General features: G+C 44.1%; 1 protein-coding gene and 1 pseudogene across 3 annotated transcripts in view; both read right to left on the bottom strand.

Annotated features, from left to right (window-relative positions):
- Positions 1-16,831, bottom strand: part of CEMIP (cell migration inducing hyaluronidase 1) — a 100,916-nt gene that overhangs the window by 47,691 nt on the left and 36,394 nt on the right. For all 3 annotated transcript variants that reach the window (XM_058033221.1, XM_058033219.1, XM_058033220.1), the window contains exon 2: positions 2,783-2,890. In XM_058033221.1, the coding sequence (XP_057889204.1) occupies positions 2,783-2,858 (76 nt within the window). In that variant the 5' untranslated portion in view covers positions 2,859-2,890. The remainder of the gene's footprint in view (positions 1-2,782; positions 2,891-16,831) is intronic.
- LOC131089103 (cell surface hyaluronidase-like) overlaps positions 9,870-16,831 on the bottom strand; it is a 42,061-nt pseudogene continuing 35,099 nt past the window's right edge.

Here is a 16,831-nt window from a genome sequence, read left to right on the forward strand (position 1 = left end):
GCTGACTCCCTGGAGCACAGCAGTGCCTCAGTGCACCAGGGCACATGTGGGTCACCACCAAAAGAAAACAAACAACAGCTTAAACTGATGGCTTTCTGTTTTCTGGAAGAATGGAAAAACCCAATGCAAAGGAGCCTTGCAGGGAATGCAGTCTCTAGAAAAGTACTGAAAAGGCACTTTCACTGAGCCCTTCCTGCAGTGACATGTAGCTCTGTTCATACCATCTCTATATAAAGCTCAGGGAAGGTGTTGATAAAAGGATAGAACTACTACCTTTAAAAATCCCCCCCCAAATATCTTATTTAATATAAAAATGCTCAAATATGTTTGCATTATATATTTTCACTGGAGATAGAAAGAAAATGAGATCAAACCAACATGGAAGCACCAAGCACCAATTGCTAGTACATCCAGTAACAGAGAGCAGCAGGAACCTCACGAGTGTGTGTCTGGGTTTGTGAGCTTTTCCAGGCAGAAGCAATAAGGATCCATTCACTTTGGGGTCACACATCTGCAGTCTCCACACACCAATTTGATGATGGGCTGCCATGACGTGCTAGTCTGAACAGCTCTCATACCACATGCAAGAGTCTCATGTTGCAACTATTTATTTCAGATAAAATATTTCCCTGGTACAACCTCAGTTGATATGTCAGCCTCTAATCAACAAATATGGTATGTCTTACTGTAATCAACAAAGCTCTGAGTGAGGGTCTCAAGTGTGATGCATATTTTCTGAGGGTAGAACCCTTTCTAATCCCTGGAAGCTGAGGTCAGTGGAAGTTTGAACAATGAACCCTTTGCCTTCAGAAAGGGCTGGGAGTTCTCACCAGCTCTACAGTTTTTATCCCTTAAAATGAAAACACCATGGAGAAAAGTACAGGACCAACAAATCAATGATGATGGGCAAGGGATTAACACCTTGGCCTCAGCAGGGTTATGTCTCTGGAACTTGGTATGGTAAATTGGGTGGGGTCTGACCCACAGGGACTAAAGCCAACAGGTAATGGAAAGGACAGTGATGTGAGTCCAAGCAATGAAACATTTCCTGCAACTGGTGCAGTCAACAGGCAGCTGTTTTGTGCTGACACTGTGGAACTTGAAGGACATCTGTAATTCCACTGCAACAAAATCAAAATCTGTCCATCTGCATTCAGCTTCCCCTCACATTCCTCCACCAGCTTCATATCTTAAGATAACAATAGGATTGGACCAGTCATGGCTTTAAAGTCTCCAGAGCCCCAATAAATATCAATTTTCAAGGTGATTGAGAGATGTTTCCTGTGGGCTGCGTAGACTTGTCTCTCTGCAAACTTTTCCTATATACATGAAGAAAATCAGAAAGGGACAATAATCTACCAGGCAGCAAGTCAGATAAACATTCAGGAGCTGATTCTGATACCACTGTGCCAGCTGGAAGCTGGAATTGCATTAATAATGTCAGAGGCACTCCCTCTGATTTACAGTAATTGAGAAAAATGAGGAGGTGTTTCTGGGTTCCTACCAGAAGCCACACAGAATTAATAAAAGTTAGAAAAGATAAATATTTCAGACAGGGAATGGGGCTTGCATTGTAAATAGATGTTCAAATATAACTGCAATACACACTGACAACAATTAAAAAAAAAAAAAAAGGTCTGTTATTACCCTGAGAATAAGGATAATAGAAAAAATTTTCTCTTGATGAGAAGTGATATAAACCAAGAGAATCAATTCAAATGTAAAGGTATAATTTATCAATTATACCTTAATTAACCAATTCAAATGTGAAGGATAAAAATCTTGTTCATTTTTCCATTTGCTTGAATATGCTGCTATGCAAGGAGCTTCCTGCAGTCTCAAAAGATGACTTGTGCCCCTAAACTCATTATTTTGAAACAGAGAGGCACACAGGGAAGCCAAAGGGGAAATCAAGAGGAATTCAGGCTGGTGTTTGGGATGACAAACAGCAAAAGCCAACAAACCAGAAGCAGAGGACCCAAATTCCCAATTTCATTAACCAATTTGTAGCAGGAACTTTGCACATCACCAGCATCTGCTGTGCCAACAGCACCATCAGGCTGAGCATCTTCTGCCAGCTGGTCCAGTTACCTTGACAGCTTGATTACTGCCTTCATTGTCATTTTTTTAAATAAAAGTGCAAATTCTGCCCAGCACAAGGAATTAGCTGAATGTTTGCTTCTTGACCAAAAGGGCCTGAGCATGACAATGAGAGGTTGCTCCATGCAGCTGCAGTGTTTGGGGCAGGACATATGGGCTCTTTGTTCCAGACAAATACAAACCTCCAAACTAGCTGCATATACAATATGTAAATCAAGCTCCCCTTTCCCCCTTCCCTAAAATGCTTGTTAAAAAAACAGCTTGGAAGAGACAAAACCCAAGGGACAGGGATGTCCCAGGTCAGAGATTTTTGCGCTCCACATCTGGGCTTGGGGAATGCAGGAGAATGCTTGCCTTCACCTCCCTCAGCCACAGCTATTAGACCTGAGGTTTCTCTTGCTATTTCTTTGTGGCAGTTTGTTGGGCTTGTGTTTGGTTTAAGGATGTGTGGCAGAGTCTGAGGCATTGCTGAGGGTACTTTCACCTGCCCAGAAATTTCAGTCTTTGCCACTCCAGCTGCCCTTGACTGAGTAAATTGGCACACCAGGAAACTGCTTTTCTCCTGAGTTTTTTCACTCTTTCCTTGACTGATTTTATACAAAGAGTGAAAAGCTGATCAATTTAAACCTATTAAAAATAGGATTACAAACTGTAGCTTTTTCCCCGTGGCAAGAAAACTTACCTGTGCTTACTGAAGAGACTATGAACAGGAAAAACCCCAAACTTCCAGCCAGACACTTGGAGGTAGGTAGAGCCATTCTTCAGGACTTTCAATTCTTTGTATGGATAACTGTGAAAAAAGAATATCAAGAAAATGTCACTTTTTTTTTTTTCCTCAGCTTATTCGCTGCACAAAAAATTAAAAAAAGAAAGAAGAGGTTAAATCCAGTTTTATGCCAGACCACATCCACTCCCGTTCAGCTCAATGGCTGAAAACACCTTTGCACTGATTTAGGACCAGCCTGAGCAGAGCAAGGAGCCATGGGCAGCTCCTCACCCTTTGTTTGGTTTAGGATCAACCCACTCGGGAATCCAAATAGACACTGAGAGAGCAGCCACCAGCTGTAACCAAAAACGCCTCAGGAATGTGGCATAAACACATCCAGTGTCAGGGCTCTCTGGGGCTGCATATTCACATGTGCTAGAAAGTAATGAAACACAACAGAGAAGGCGTTTGCAGAGTGACAAATTTTCCTGGAGTAACCTTTCAGTGGCACCTCTCTCCCCCCCAAAATACCCACACATTTTTAGCAGTGGTGCTCTGTGTAACCCCCAGATAAACTGTACTCACACTTCCAACCTGAAGCATGCAGTTTCTTAGATTTCAGATCTAAGAAAATATTGTCTGTTTAGTGTGCCAGCTCAGAATTTTCTTGCAAAAACCAAAAGCTGCTTTTGAAACCAGTCTACCTAATGTTGTTTTTGTTTCTTCCGTAGCCAACCCCCAGCAAAAACAAACAAGCAGTGTCATGAAAGTCAAAGTTAGAATTAATGTGATTCTGTCTGGTCTCCAGTGATTGATTCTGCAGCTCTGCCCTGGGCTCATGACAATTTATTGACATGTGTATTCACAGGGAGGCAAGGACACCCACTTCTGTATTCATAAGGCACTGTTTAAAATTCACATGTAGTCCTTGGAGTCTTTAGGTTTTATCATATAAGCCAGTGTCTGAGGAATATCAAAGACATTTATTTGTAGCTGTCATGTCACATCCCACTGCTGAAACTGGATAAATGTATGCATCACACAGTTTGGTTCAACACAAAAAAAGAACACTGAAAAACAATTCCAGGGTATTCCAATCCCTTTAGGGCAAAAACAAATGTTGTTTTCCATGTCACTTGTTAATATAAGCTAAACAACAACAAAAACACAAGAAAAAGAATGAAAGAAGCCAGGATTTATTCTGGAGCAAATTTTGTGGTGTATATGTAAAATACATCTGTACTGTTCATAAAGGTGCCACAGCTCAAAGTACAATGACAGGCTCAAAACACATGTAATCCAATGATTGCAGTACAAACAGCTCTAGGACCAGATTTTACAGGAAATATTTTGCCAGGGAAATGTTTGTTTGCTTTGGTATAGTGTGTTTGACAGCCCTGAGCTCTGGAAGCAGCATAGACCCAGGGCTTGGTGGAGTCTATCAGGTGCTGAAATGCTGTTAGAGAGCAGTGGAAGGGAGGAATGCACTTAGCAGTGCTATAACTTTGAATAATGCACATTATCAGAGCAGCGCCGTCGCCATGGAATTCATGCCAGAGCCAGGCTGCACGTGTCTGACATTTTAACAGCATCAACCATCAGCTTTGGATAAGCCAGAGCTCTTTCAAAGAAACACTATTAGAGTTACACCCAAGGTACAGCAGTCACCATTAAAATGCCAGGATTTATTAGTGATTATTGCACAGCCTGATCTGCAGACCCAGTCATTAGGCTCTGCTGGAATGATTGAGGAAGAACTAAACAAGAGGTAATACCACAGGATGGTCATTGCAGATAAACAGCATTTCTCACAGTGTGGACACAACTGTGTGTTAGTGCTCCATAAAGTCAGATTCCAATCAGTGAGGTTTTGCCCATAAAATATTCTCAGATGATATAAGGTTTCACAGGAATAAAAAGAAGGGACTGCTTTTTTGACAGTGGCATGCATTTGCTCTCCTATTGCTGTGTAGGAAGCAAAGAAATGTTTTTGTTCTGGCTCATTAAAAGCTCAAAGTAGTTTTTTGAAACCTTACCTCTGACACAGACCTGTAGCAAACTAGTAGGAAACTACATCAAGAAATTTCTCAGGCTTTGCTTTCTTTAGAGCCAGGAGCTGCACAGTACTCACCATCAGGTTGTGGAAAATGGCTTCTGATTTTATATCCCTTGTTGCTCACCAGGGACTGCTTCCCTGATTGCATCCATCTCCATCAGCAGAGCTCAAAACAAGTAATCAGACACTGGGAAGACATGTCATTTTCAGAGGCATCAGCTGTGTGCCAGGGCTCTGATGTTTTCACAGTGTCTGATCTGCCCCAGTCCACAGAATATCCTGCTTATTCTGTGACTGAGGCAGGGTGTTTGATTCCGAGTTCATTGCAGTGTTAGTATGAACTGGCACTTGCCTTGGAAAGGCTGGGAGCCAAGAGGGCCAAGAGGATCTGACTCCTCTGATTCAGCTCTGACTAACAGCGGGCTGGAAAAATGCTGCTCGGAGGATAATCTCAGGAATTTTCCTTCCAAACCTCTCCATTCAGCATCTTTCCCAAATACTGGGTCCAGGCATGTCTGGTTTGATTGTTCAGTATGAGAGGAGGAAGAGATAGTGACTGCCTGGTCCCTGAGGAGCAGGAGCAGGCTCAGGAGCAGGTATCTCCTGCCAGGCAGCGCTTTCCTGGCTCAGCACTGGGAGCCCAGGGGACACAACCACACATCCTTGAGCAGGCTCCAGCTCTGATGTAACCACCAGTGTCAACCAATCTCCCTGCAGGCTCTCAGGGCCATGCAAGTGGCTGCCTGAGCCTCACATCTCCAGCCTTCCTCAAATACCATCTGGGACTTCTCTCTTGGGCGAGAAAAGCTTTTCTATCCAGCCATTAAAAGCTGCCTGGCAATGGCAAGTGGGACTCACATCCTTGGATCTGGCAAGGCAGACTCTCTGAAATGATTCCCAGCTGCTGAACCTTTCCAAAAAAGTGAACAATAGCAGCAGACAATGCTAAAAGTAGATGCAGGAAGCCATCAGTCCTCAGCTGGCTGCTGGCAGGTGTCAGCAGCGATGCTGCACTGGAAAGCACACTGCAGAGAGGAATCCCTTCCACCACCCTGCCCATGGAGGAAACACACTGGGGACAATTCTGAGAACAAAACAGTGAAGGAAAGCTCTGAGGAAGCTGGATCCTCACATGGTGGGGTCACACAGACACCCTGAATATGAAGGGTCAGATCAGAGCTTTCCAGGGTCATTCAGAAACACACACCGTGACTCGCCCCCTTGCACAACTCTGGACCAACCACCCAAACCTGGAAACAAAACTTTTTAAAGTTTCTCCCAATACTGGGAGAAGTACTGGTTTCTCCCAATACTGGTTTAGAAGTGCTTTTTAAGACTGACCTGACACTCTTTGGAGGATGCACCTTCAGCATCTGCTGCTCCTTTCAGTATGTCAAGCAGGACATAAAGGGATCATTCACAAACCATTAAAAAATGAGGCAAGGACTAGAAAAAAGCAGCAGTTACCTGATCTCTCCTGAAAAAGATGGCAAACAGGGGCAGCAAACCATGTGGCTCCTGTTGCTGCTACTGCCCAGTGAAAGAGACCACCAAGCTGCATGGGGGCAAAGTGGGGATCCAGCACCATCCCCAGAGAACAGGAAAAGCTCACAGGGAAAAGGAACCTTTTACCTGATGGGGAGTGAACTCCTAGCAGACACTAAAGTGCCCCAAGGGCCCCTCTGCAAGGAAGATGCTCCCAGAGACCCTGAGGGGTTAGTGCCAGGGCCCTGGTACACCAAGCCCAGAGCACTGATGCTGAGGCTGCAGCAGTTTCTGGTCTGAAGCCTTGCTGCATCTTTCCTCATGCATATGCAGGGAGGCCAACATAGATTTGGAAGCTGCTCCCGAGAGAGGGAGGAGCTGTTGAATTAACGCCTCTGCTCCCTCCTTGCTGACACTGCATGGCAGCAGGTCCCCTCGCCCCGCTCGTGGAATTTTGCATTTTAGCCCCAGCTGGGAAGATGGATTTGAGGTGCACGTTTGCTTTTCTGACCTGAGAACATGCCAGCCCTTGCTACAGTGACATACAGAGGGGATTTTCACACACCCAGCCACAGGCACAGCTAAAGCCTTCAGAAAATAAACACAGGCATTTCTGGGGATTGCTAATGGAAATGCTGTTCAGTCCCAGAGCATGGCAGAGCAAAGCTGCCTCTGCTCCACATCTTTTTCTTCTGCCTGCCACCCACACATCAGCTGCTCGTTTTTACTAGCAAGAGGAGGAGGATTAAACTCAGGAACAGACTTTAATTCTCAATGAATCAATACTGGAGTCAAAAGCAACATTCTGACTGTTTTCCCAGTGAACCTTGGTTTCTTATAAATTTATCTAATAACTTTCCCAACAAGAAGGTTCTGCTCACATATTCTGTATAAACATCACTGCAAATTCCTTGGTTCCTAATGTCCATAAAAATAGATTCTGAATGCGGAGCAGGAGTTAGAGGAAATTTTTACGATGAATAAATTAAAGAAAAAGAAGGTGTTGGCTAATTTGTTGTAATATTTGCAAGCTATTTTGAGACAGAAATAAAAGGGGGAAAATAAAACTATACTTTTTTTTGAAGAATTTACTTTTTTTAAAGCTATACTTTTCTGAAGAATTTACTTTTTTTTTTTTCTCAGAGGCTTACAGACTTTGAAGAGGAAAGGAAGCAATTTTTGGCTCTGTTTAAACAAAAATCATTTACAATTCCCATCACTCCACCCATCCGAGGCTGACTGAGTCCCAGTTTCACATGCTTTCGAAGCGCTCAGCATTTCACTGAATTAAACCCTCCTCCAGCACATGAAGTTTGGAGGAGTGGGAAGCTGAGCCCCGTTTGCTGAGGCTCAGGGTGCACTGGCTCTGCTGTGCCTGCTGCCAGCCAAGCTTGTGCTGCCAGGGGATGCCAGAAATGCAGAAATGCCCTGGGGATGACCAGCATGGCCACACACCCTGAATGCACACCTGGATTAGCTGTGAGTCCGCAAGGACACACACACAGTCCCCGTGGACTCCAGCACAGTGTTTGGATATCCTCAGGAAACCCCAGGAGGAACAGGGCAGCTTCCTTGCAGCACAACAGCCATGCAGCACTTACCCCACAGCTTCATTCACACGGGCTCCTGGTGCGTGCCAAGTTAGCAGCAGCCTCTGAACACATCCCCTTGGATGTCCCTGCAGTCCCTGGAGGAACAGTACCCTCTGCAGAGCGTCCCTGGTCACAGGGCTGTGTCCCTCCCAAGGTAAGGGAAGCGACTGCTGTGGCTGGAGAGGATCACAGCATCCTGAATCCTCTTCAAACTGCTGCTTTTAACTACCCAAATAACTGCATCAGGATGTAAATATTTTTCTTTTTGCTTTTGTGGTACTTCAGTGTTTGCATCTGGCTCGCCACGACTCCACGCCTTCCTCTCCAGGACATTTGCCATTTGCTCTCCTTCTGGGGCGGGAGGAGGAATAGAGATTTTTCAGAGGTTTAGGCACATTCCTCTCCTTCCTTCACCAGGCTCTTCCTTTGCCAATTGTTTAGTCTCAGCCTGGGGTTAGAGCTCTGCAAAGTTTTATTGGGATCCAGGGTCTGGACATGTCACAGATTATCAAATAAATCTCCCAGAAGCTAAAAGCTTGCTCTGTGAGTACTTGTTCCAGTGCTGGGCTTATGCTTATGAGCCAAAAACATCTTGCTTTTTCCCCCTGTGCAGCATCAGAAATCACAACAATTAGCTATTAATAGGAGTTCCAAAGGACTTCAGGGATCTCCCTAGAGGGTCAGTTCCAGCTGCTCAGGCTATTGTACCATTCTCAGCCCCATGATGTCCCATGCATCATGATTTATCTTACCTTTACGGAGCAGCATCACTGATTTCTTCACACTCTCTGGCAAGCCAGGCAAACCCAACTCTCACCTCTCCCACCTGGTGTGGGGATGGAGCCAGAATTTCCTTTTCTGCCTGTAAACCTTCTGGCTGTCCTCTCAGAACACATCCCAGGACCATGGCAGAATGGGTGTGATGGAGGCAAGCGTCCCATCCCCACTCAGAGGCACAAGTCAGCTGGCCAGCACATGGATGCCAGAGCAATCACTCACCAGGCAGCAGAAGTCTGGCCAACAAAACTCTAACCTTTCCCTGCAGCAACTTGTTTGGCCATTTCTGAGAATGCCAGAGAAACAACAGGACATCAGTTACACAACCTTCACCCACCTGCTTGAGCAGCCCTTGTTATTCAAGGATGATCTGAAATCACCTGTCCCTTCACTATTGTCACCAAGCATCACGTTCAAACCCAAGTGACTCTTTCATCATTCCAGGGTCACCTTGTGCCTAGCTGCAGTCAGTGAGGCCACCAGTTTTTTCTCACTTTGCATATAAATCTCTTATTTTTGTTTTTACTTCAAACATCTGCAGCATAAATATAAAGCAAAGAGAATTAACCAATAATACTGACAATATTTCAGTCCTCAATGGGAGCCAAAAGCCAACACAAGCATTGCCTGAAAGGAACACAAAACTTTAAGCAGCACATACTTCATCCTGGGTTTTATTCCTGTAGGCCCTTAATTAAGTGCTCACATCAGTTAGACAAACATCATTTGAGTAGTCATTAGCTTCAGACAGAAACACATTTGTAACTCCTTGTTGTGCTCTGTGCTCAGTTTGATTAGAAGACATTGCCATGAGATCACTGCACACTGACCAAGCAGAGGTTGCTGAGTTCACCTAAGATGCCCCAGCAGATGGACACCTTTTCCAAAAAGCAGACATTAATGGGTAAAAGCAGGAATGAAGGGAAAATTCCTTACCTTTGCTTATATTTCCCTGGAATTGCTAAATTTCCACGCCAAATTTTCATTTGTAGTCCCACAGTTACCACAGAGCAACTCTTGCCTTTAAAACTTACCTTTTGATCCCAAATCACAGATATGTTTAAACACTTCCCCCAGGGAAGGGCAGCCCACAGACTGCTCCTTTTCTTCTCTCTAAGGCACAGATTGAAAAATAAAGCTCTACCACAGAGGGCTAGGTGAGAATATATTTATTGGTTATAAAATATACAAGCGAACACATCAGTTTGGTACAATCCAGGAAGAACAGCAGGTTTTGGTGGTGGTGGTGCTGCTGGGCTCTGCCTGGCTGGTGCTCCCCAGCAGTGCCCCAGGGCACCCCAGCCTTTGCAGGGATGTGCTCCAAGCAGGTCTGAGAAAAAGCAAATTTTAGTGGCTCAACAGTATGACCAGGACACTGATATTCTTACAGCTTCAAGGGAACATAATGGTGAAGATAAGTTCTGATTACCAGCATGATTAAAGACTTTAATCCAGGATGGTTTGGCTTGTCCTTTATAGCCAAGCCTGGCACAACTCCCTGAAAAACAGACACAAGGAGAGGAGTGACCCTCTGGGTGTGGCAGTTCACTCACCAGCAGCACAGCCTGGGATCCCTCCACACATCATGGACCTTTCTTAGCCCTTCTTTCATTTCTTGAATTAAAATTACAGAGCATACAGGAGAGAGAAAGCGGATGGAAGTGGGAATGAGCCTCACTGAAACTGTAAACTTGCTGCATCATGGATCTGCTGGTGTTTCAGCAAGCTAAGCCAGGTACCCAGATGTCAGTTAGCAAAAATATTGTTTTACTCTGTATTTTTAAATAACACTGTTACTTCTACTTATTTGACTACCTGAAAACGGTTAGACACTTTGAATCCTTCTTTTATTAGTTTACATCTGTTTCATCCTGTTATGCCTTGACTATCCCTCATGTCAGCTCTGCTCTGGTCCTCTGCTGTCCCAAAGTACAAAGGCATTATGTATTCTTCCATTTTAATAATAATGTCTTGTGTTTATATAATGTTTTTCATTGCAAAGTCTCCCAAGGCTATTTGCAGCTGGCTGGATCGAGACTATTCCTGTAAACACTCCTAATTTAAATAAAGTTTTGCAAAACCAGGAAACAAGACCCTAAATCCTGATCCCGCTGGGGTCGAGAGGATTGGGGTTTTTTTTTTTTTTGCATTATCCTTGGCAGAAGCAATGTGTGCTTGGGAGAAATGCTCCAGCCTGCCCTGAAATGCAGTCCTGGAGCTGTGAAGTCAAAATAGTCCAAATACCTGAAGCAGCAGGAGGTGGCTCATGAGCAGAACATGATTCCCCAGACTGGAAATCAGGGCAGGCACACGGGTGAGCACCCTTGCCTGAGCAGGGACAGCTTGGGATCAGCCAGCAGCAGCTCAGCCCCACTGCCAGCACCAGGATGCCACCAAGGTGGCAGGGACAGGACAAAACCCCAGCCAGTGTCCCCAGGGTGGTGCTGGCCCTGCCTGAACCAAGCTCCCAAAACAGCCAAGAGGATGGCACAGGTGGTTCAGGGAACAAAGTTCGGCAAAACAAACAAAAAAAAAAAAAAAAAAAAAAAAAAGATGCCTTTTTAATAAAAAAAATTCCTTTCAAAAGTATTCAGGGCTTTGATGAAAGAATGAAACAATAATGTTTCAGGACAAAAGCAAAAAAGAAAACATCAAATTTTTGCTTTTCAAAGGATGAAAGAAGAAGCAGCTTCTCACGAATCAAACATGCACGAAAATGAAATCACTGCCTCTGCTGTAAAGACTGTGTTGTCCTCCCCTGGAATGGTCATAGCAATGAGCTTTGAAATTTCAGCCAGAAATTGATATGAATTTCAGTAAAGCAGTGGGGAAAAAGTCTCCAGCTGCCTGCAACCAGCTCTCCTACCTCCATCCCAAAAAACAAGAAGCTGGAAACAGTCAATTTTGCATCTGATCTCTGAAACCTGCATCAAGTTAGGTGGCTGTTTTCTTGATTTCCTTATCACTCATCATTATTCATCCAAACCTGGGCTCAATAGCCTCTAGTTTTCCAGTAGGAAACCCAGCATGGATTTTCTAGACCAATGATACCAATGGATTTCCTGCAGTAATACAAGGTAAAATTGTAAGGACTATCCCAAGCTATGGATTTCACCACCCTTCTATCCAAAACAATAAATAGCTCTTATTTCACTGCAGACTGCTTTCTTTTTCATCAACTTTTCAGGTTATGATTGTTTTTCCTCACAAAGAATTGGAACTTTCAAGATGGAATCTTTATCAAATGATTCTCTCTTTTTTTTTGTTAGAAAACCAAGCTCCCTTCAGGATGAAAAATTTGCAGCACACAACTTCTCACTGGCAAAGTGGAGTCAAAACCCTGAAATAACTCTCCTCTTTCTCACCACCCCTAAGCCAAGAAGCCAAGAGGTTTCCACTGGCATATTGTGGTGGGAAGGATATTGATAAGCACTGTATAACTACTGTACATTTTTGGGTGGGATACACAGCAGTAATTCTTCTGTGCTTTCCAACCTAATTAAAAGCCAAAGAAACATGGAAAGCAATAAAAAGCCAAAGAAACATGATAGAATAAATACATTTACCTCCCTTGTGGAAGGTAATAGGCTTTTCTGAAGCTAACTTGACAAAAACTGACATTTCAGACATGCCCAGCAGGTCTGTGATATTTCTAGAGCACACAAGGATAAGTGATCTGAAAAGAAGAACAGTAATTACTGCACGAATGCAAAATATTCCTTCATTAAGGATCTTCAAGACCTTTAAGCTCCAATACTGAAAAGTATGTAGGAGCATGCTTGACTGTAAGAACACCTAAATCCCCTTAATTTCAATACCATGAAAGCTCTCCCAAGTTTAAACCTCCATTTAAATGGTCCTAGATTAATCCTGTGCCTCACATGGCATCAAAACAAGCCCAAATGATTGTGAGTGCATTTGTGACTTATGGGAGTGCTGAGACTCTGAAACCAGTTATATCCTGGCCCTGATTCTCAATCAATTTTCAATCTTTGGTCTCACAGATGTCCTTTCAGCCTCCAGTGAGTTGTACCTGCAGGGCATGGAGTAGTCACATTTAACTGAATGCCTTACTGCAAAATTTTACCAGGAAAGCAAAGTGAATGCACAGACATTGCATGGGTCTGTGTCCCTTCGTGCACATCTGATACCTGCACACACTCATGTGCAGAAATGCAGATGCAATAACTCAGCAGTGTTCAAATCTCTGGCCATGAACTGCTCAGAAATGCCTTGGACTGAAAATCTGTTTTCTGGCTACTTGACCTGCTCCTGCCTGCAGCCAAGAATATATCTGTCCATCTCTGTTGTTCCATGTTTGTGTGGCAGCACAGAAAGCCACAAGGAATGTGGGACAGACACAAACAGGGATGGTCCAGGCCATGGCCAGGGCCCACACAAGGCAGGAGAGCCAGCAGGCAGGCAGGAGCACTCACTGGCTCACCCAAGAAAATCACACTGGAAAATCTGGCACACCTATGGTTTTCATCTGTCACAGGAGACAAAAACAATCAGCAAGAATAAACAGAAATGGACTTGTTTCCAAAATGGAAAACTGAATCACTGGCTGCCAGGAAGTGGCTGGGCATGGGGATGGGTGCAAGTGTCATTGCAAGGATCTTATCTCTCCATGCTGGAAAATGACTGGCTTATTTAGAAGAAATTGCCAGTTTTCTAGAAAACCTGTTTGTCTGCTCTAATCTGCACAATCCTGGGAGAGAAATGCTGCTCCTCTTATCTGGCTGATGCTTGGGATTTGTGCATTTTAGTTTGTGCCAGATTTCTTCAGAGCACAGGTTTGGTTATGAAATGACAGAATTTTCCTTTCTTTGTCTATCAGCCACAGGTTGCTACACGAAGTGGAGTCTCAGCAGTTTTCTTACCTCTCTTTTATGGATGTCTGAAGGTTTTCAGTTACTGCAAGGGCAGGGTTTCACAGGTAACTGTGTCAAAGTACTGCCTACCACGACTCCTGAACATTCATCCATCACCACAAAGAATATCCCAGTGCTGGTGAGCAGGAGCACTGTGCCATTTACCTGCAGTGAGAAAAGCAGAGGTGGGTTATATACAAGCAGGCTGAGGAGCCTTAGACTGTGATCCTGCTCCTCCACAAGGGAGTTACAAGCAAGGAAAACATCTACATTTTAAAAATACCTATAATTTTAAATGTATCTTTGGCACAGATGAAGTGACGTCATTGATTGTTGGTCAGTGGAAGGAGGAAGCAAAACCCCTTCTCAAAGGGGTACAAAACCATGAGCAATGAGGTCATCAGCATCTTCTGTGGATTAGTAAAACACATATAGGAAGCCAAGAACCCTGAGAGTAAAATGCTTAGTTCAGCCTTAATACAATTTCCTTTCATGTGGGGAAAATTACTGTCACTGGGAAAAGCAGATTTGCCCATGGAGCAAGGGAGAGGTGCTGAGACAGCAGACAGAGGAATAGAAATTACACATGCTTTTTTTGTTGTTTTCCCTGAAAACGTAAATATCCAAACCAAACTATTCCTTCTTGGAAGGCCTGTCCCAGTGCCTTGAAACTGTAGCAGAAATAGCTCTTGCTCCTCTCCTACAGCAAGAACTCCTTCCCCAGGTTACACATCTCAAGATGTGCCATGGTTTTTACTTTTAGAAATACCTGAGCAGCCTGGCACTGGTGCGTCCTCCCAACATCTTGGGGACAGCCCATGCTTAGAGAGCAGAACCTCCACCAAGGAGAGCAACAGCACAGCAAGGTCAGGCTGTCAGATCACTGAACCCAGGGTACACAAGACTGCAGTGCACACAGATTCCCAAAGCCTGCAGGCACCAGGAAGTTCACATCCCATCAATCTGAAACATGTATATCTCCAGGGAATATAAGGCCAGGCTTAATGTGGGAGCCAAGTGTTAAAAAGTGACTTCTGCAAGATGTCAGAGGATGCTGAGTGCTATATGGGGTCAAGGGTAAGGGAAACACGAATGTCCAGGCCATGGGTGGGACCTGGGGCAGGACACACCACAGCCAGCTCACTCAGCCCTTGGGGAAGCTTGGATCAGAAATTTAAAACATCTCTGACTTTTGCATTTCGTTCAGCAACACAAGAACAAAACACGTCCTCCTTCATTTTCCAAATGTTCTGTGCCTTTCAAGATTCAGGGTAAGAATCCCCCTTTAGGCACTACCCTTTACCATTTGCCCTTACCTTAAGAAAACAACATTTTGCATCAAAGCCTCAGAAAAGACAAAGAAGCTTTGAGGATTCCCCACCTGTGCCATGAGTGCTGCACACACAGGTGTCTGTGCTTCACCACGGGCAGGATGCTGCCTCCACTAACACCTGCTTGCTAATGGCTTGGAATACATTTTTGACTAGCAAGAAACCTTGGCTGCTCATATTCCTTAAGGATGCTGTACCAGCTTTGCTTGGCATTTGTTAGCATTAATTATAATTCAGTAGCACGCAGGCTTGTAAGCCTTGGCAGTGTCCTTGCAAGAATTATTTCAGTCACCCTTCTCTGTCTAGACAGATATAAGGCAAATGCAGGGACAACCTGACAGTTCCAAACCTCTTTAGTAGTGAAATATAGTTATTTTTATCTTTTAGTGCAATGCCAGCAGAGATAATCAGAAAAACAAACTTGTTTTTTCCCCCACATCCTTTGTAAACAATGGCTTGTAGTTTGCTTTTTCCTCCCCTACCTCTACATTAGAGCAGTGGTGTTAATTCTTCTTCTGAGGTGATAAAAAGCCTTTTTTCCCCCCTCAGAGCTCAAATCCTCATCTGAATAGAATAGGAACTCCCAGTGACTTTAATTGAGTTAATTGTAAGGGAGAACAATGTACTTTGCCCCTTCCAAGGGAACTTCCCATTTCCTTCTGCCAAGGCTCAGCAAGATTCTGCAGTGACTTTCCTTGGAGATAAAGCTTCCCCTATTTAACCTCTGCTTCAAATCCAGTAAGACACAAAGTACCTTAATGAATGCAGATGTAAAGTGGGTTTGTATGTCTGTCCTGCCAAGAGACTGGATCTGGATCCTTATGTTCTCAACTGCAGGTGTGCTGCTGATAGCAACCTGAAATTACACCAGAGACAGCCTTAAAATTGCCTTGTTAACTGCTTTTCATCAGCAAAACCACACTGGCTATCAATGCCCAGATATATATGATCCCACAAGTAAGAATCCTTTACTCAAATTGCGATCCTGATTCACATTTAAGTGTTCAATATCAGTATTTATAAAAGGGCTGTTGCAGTTTGAGGGATCCTCTGATAAACACTCTGGCTTGAAGTAAGTTGAGCATGGATTTCACACATTTTGCCTGGCTCTAAAATCAAGCGCAGATCTGTACAAGCCTGAGACAGTTCTGCAGGATTTACAGTGGGGTGAATTTACAGCAAATGAGCAGAAAAGCTGCCTGTAGTTTTTCAGTTATTCCTGTTAACCGGAATTACTTGCTGGTTTGAAACACAGCAGCTATTCAAAGCTCTTCTAAAATAAGCCCTCCCAAGAGTCCTTTCTGCTTTAAAAGAAAAGAATGAGGGGGAGAGGTGCCATGAATGTGCACCCAGGTGGTCACCATGCTCCCAAGGCATGGTGATATCCACCAGAGGAGGAGCAGCAGCTGTGCTGAGGCTGTTGTGCAGGGGAACACAGGTTTGCTTGGAGTTACCAGCACCAGCTCAGCCCAAACCATGCATGACAGAAGCTCCAAGGCAGCCAGGGCTTCTGGCCTTTGGAGCTCGTTTTTATTTCTAACTGTTCCAAGTATCCGTTCAATCCTGTCCATTCTGCAATTCAGGCTGAGGAAATTGTATAAACAGCTCAGTTCAGCTCCAGGATCAAAAAGATACATGAGTTTTACAGGGATTCTTCCTTCCTTCTACCTCTTTTAAAACTATTTGTCTGGAAGAGAGACTGAGTAAGCTTGGTTCCTTTCCAAGGATCCAGCATGTGGGGTTAAAAAAAGAAGGGGAAACATCCCACTCATCATGAAATAGTCTAAAAAACAACAACAGGAAAAGAAAAAAGCCATTCCCATAACTTCTGGACTCTGAAAGGCTAAAAAAATAACTGCTGAACTGAAGAGAGAAGCAAAGTGCTGACACTGCCAGAATTGAGTCAGGTT

The sequence above is a fragment of the Melospiza georgiana genome, chromosome 13 (assembly GCF_028018845.1).
Source record: "Melospiza georgiana isolate bMelGeo1 chromosome 13, bMelGeo1.pri, whole genome shotgun sequence".
Taxonomy (NCBI): Eukaryota; Metazoa; Chordata; class Aves; order Passeriformes; family Passerellidae; genus Melospiza; species Melospiza georgiana.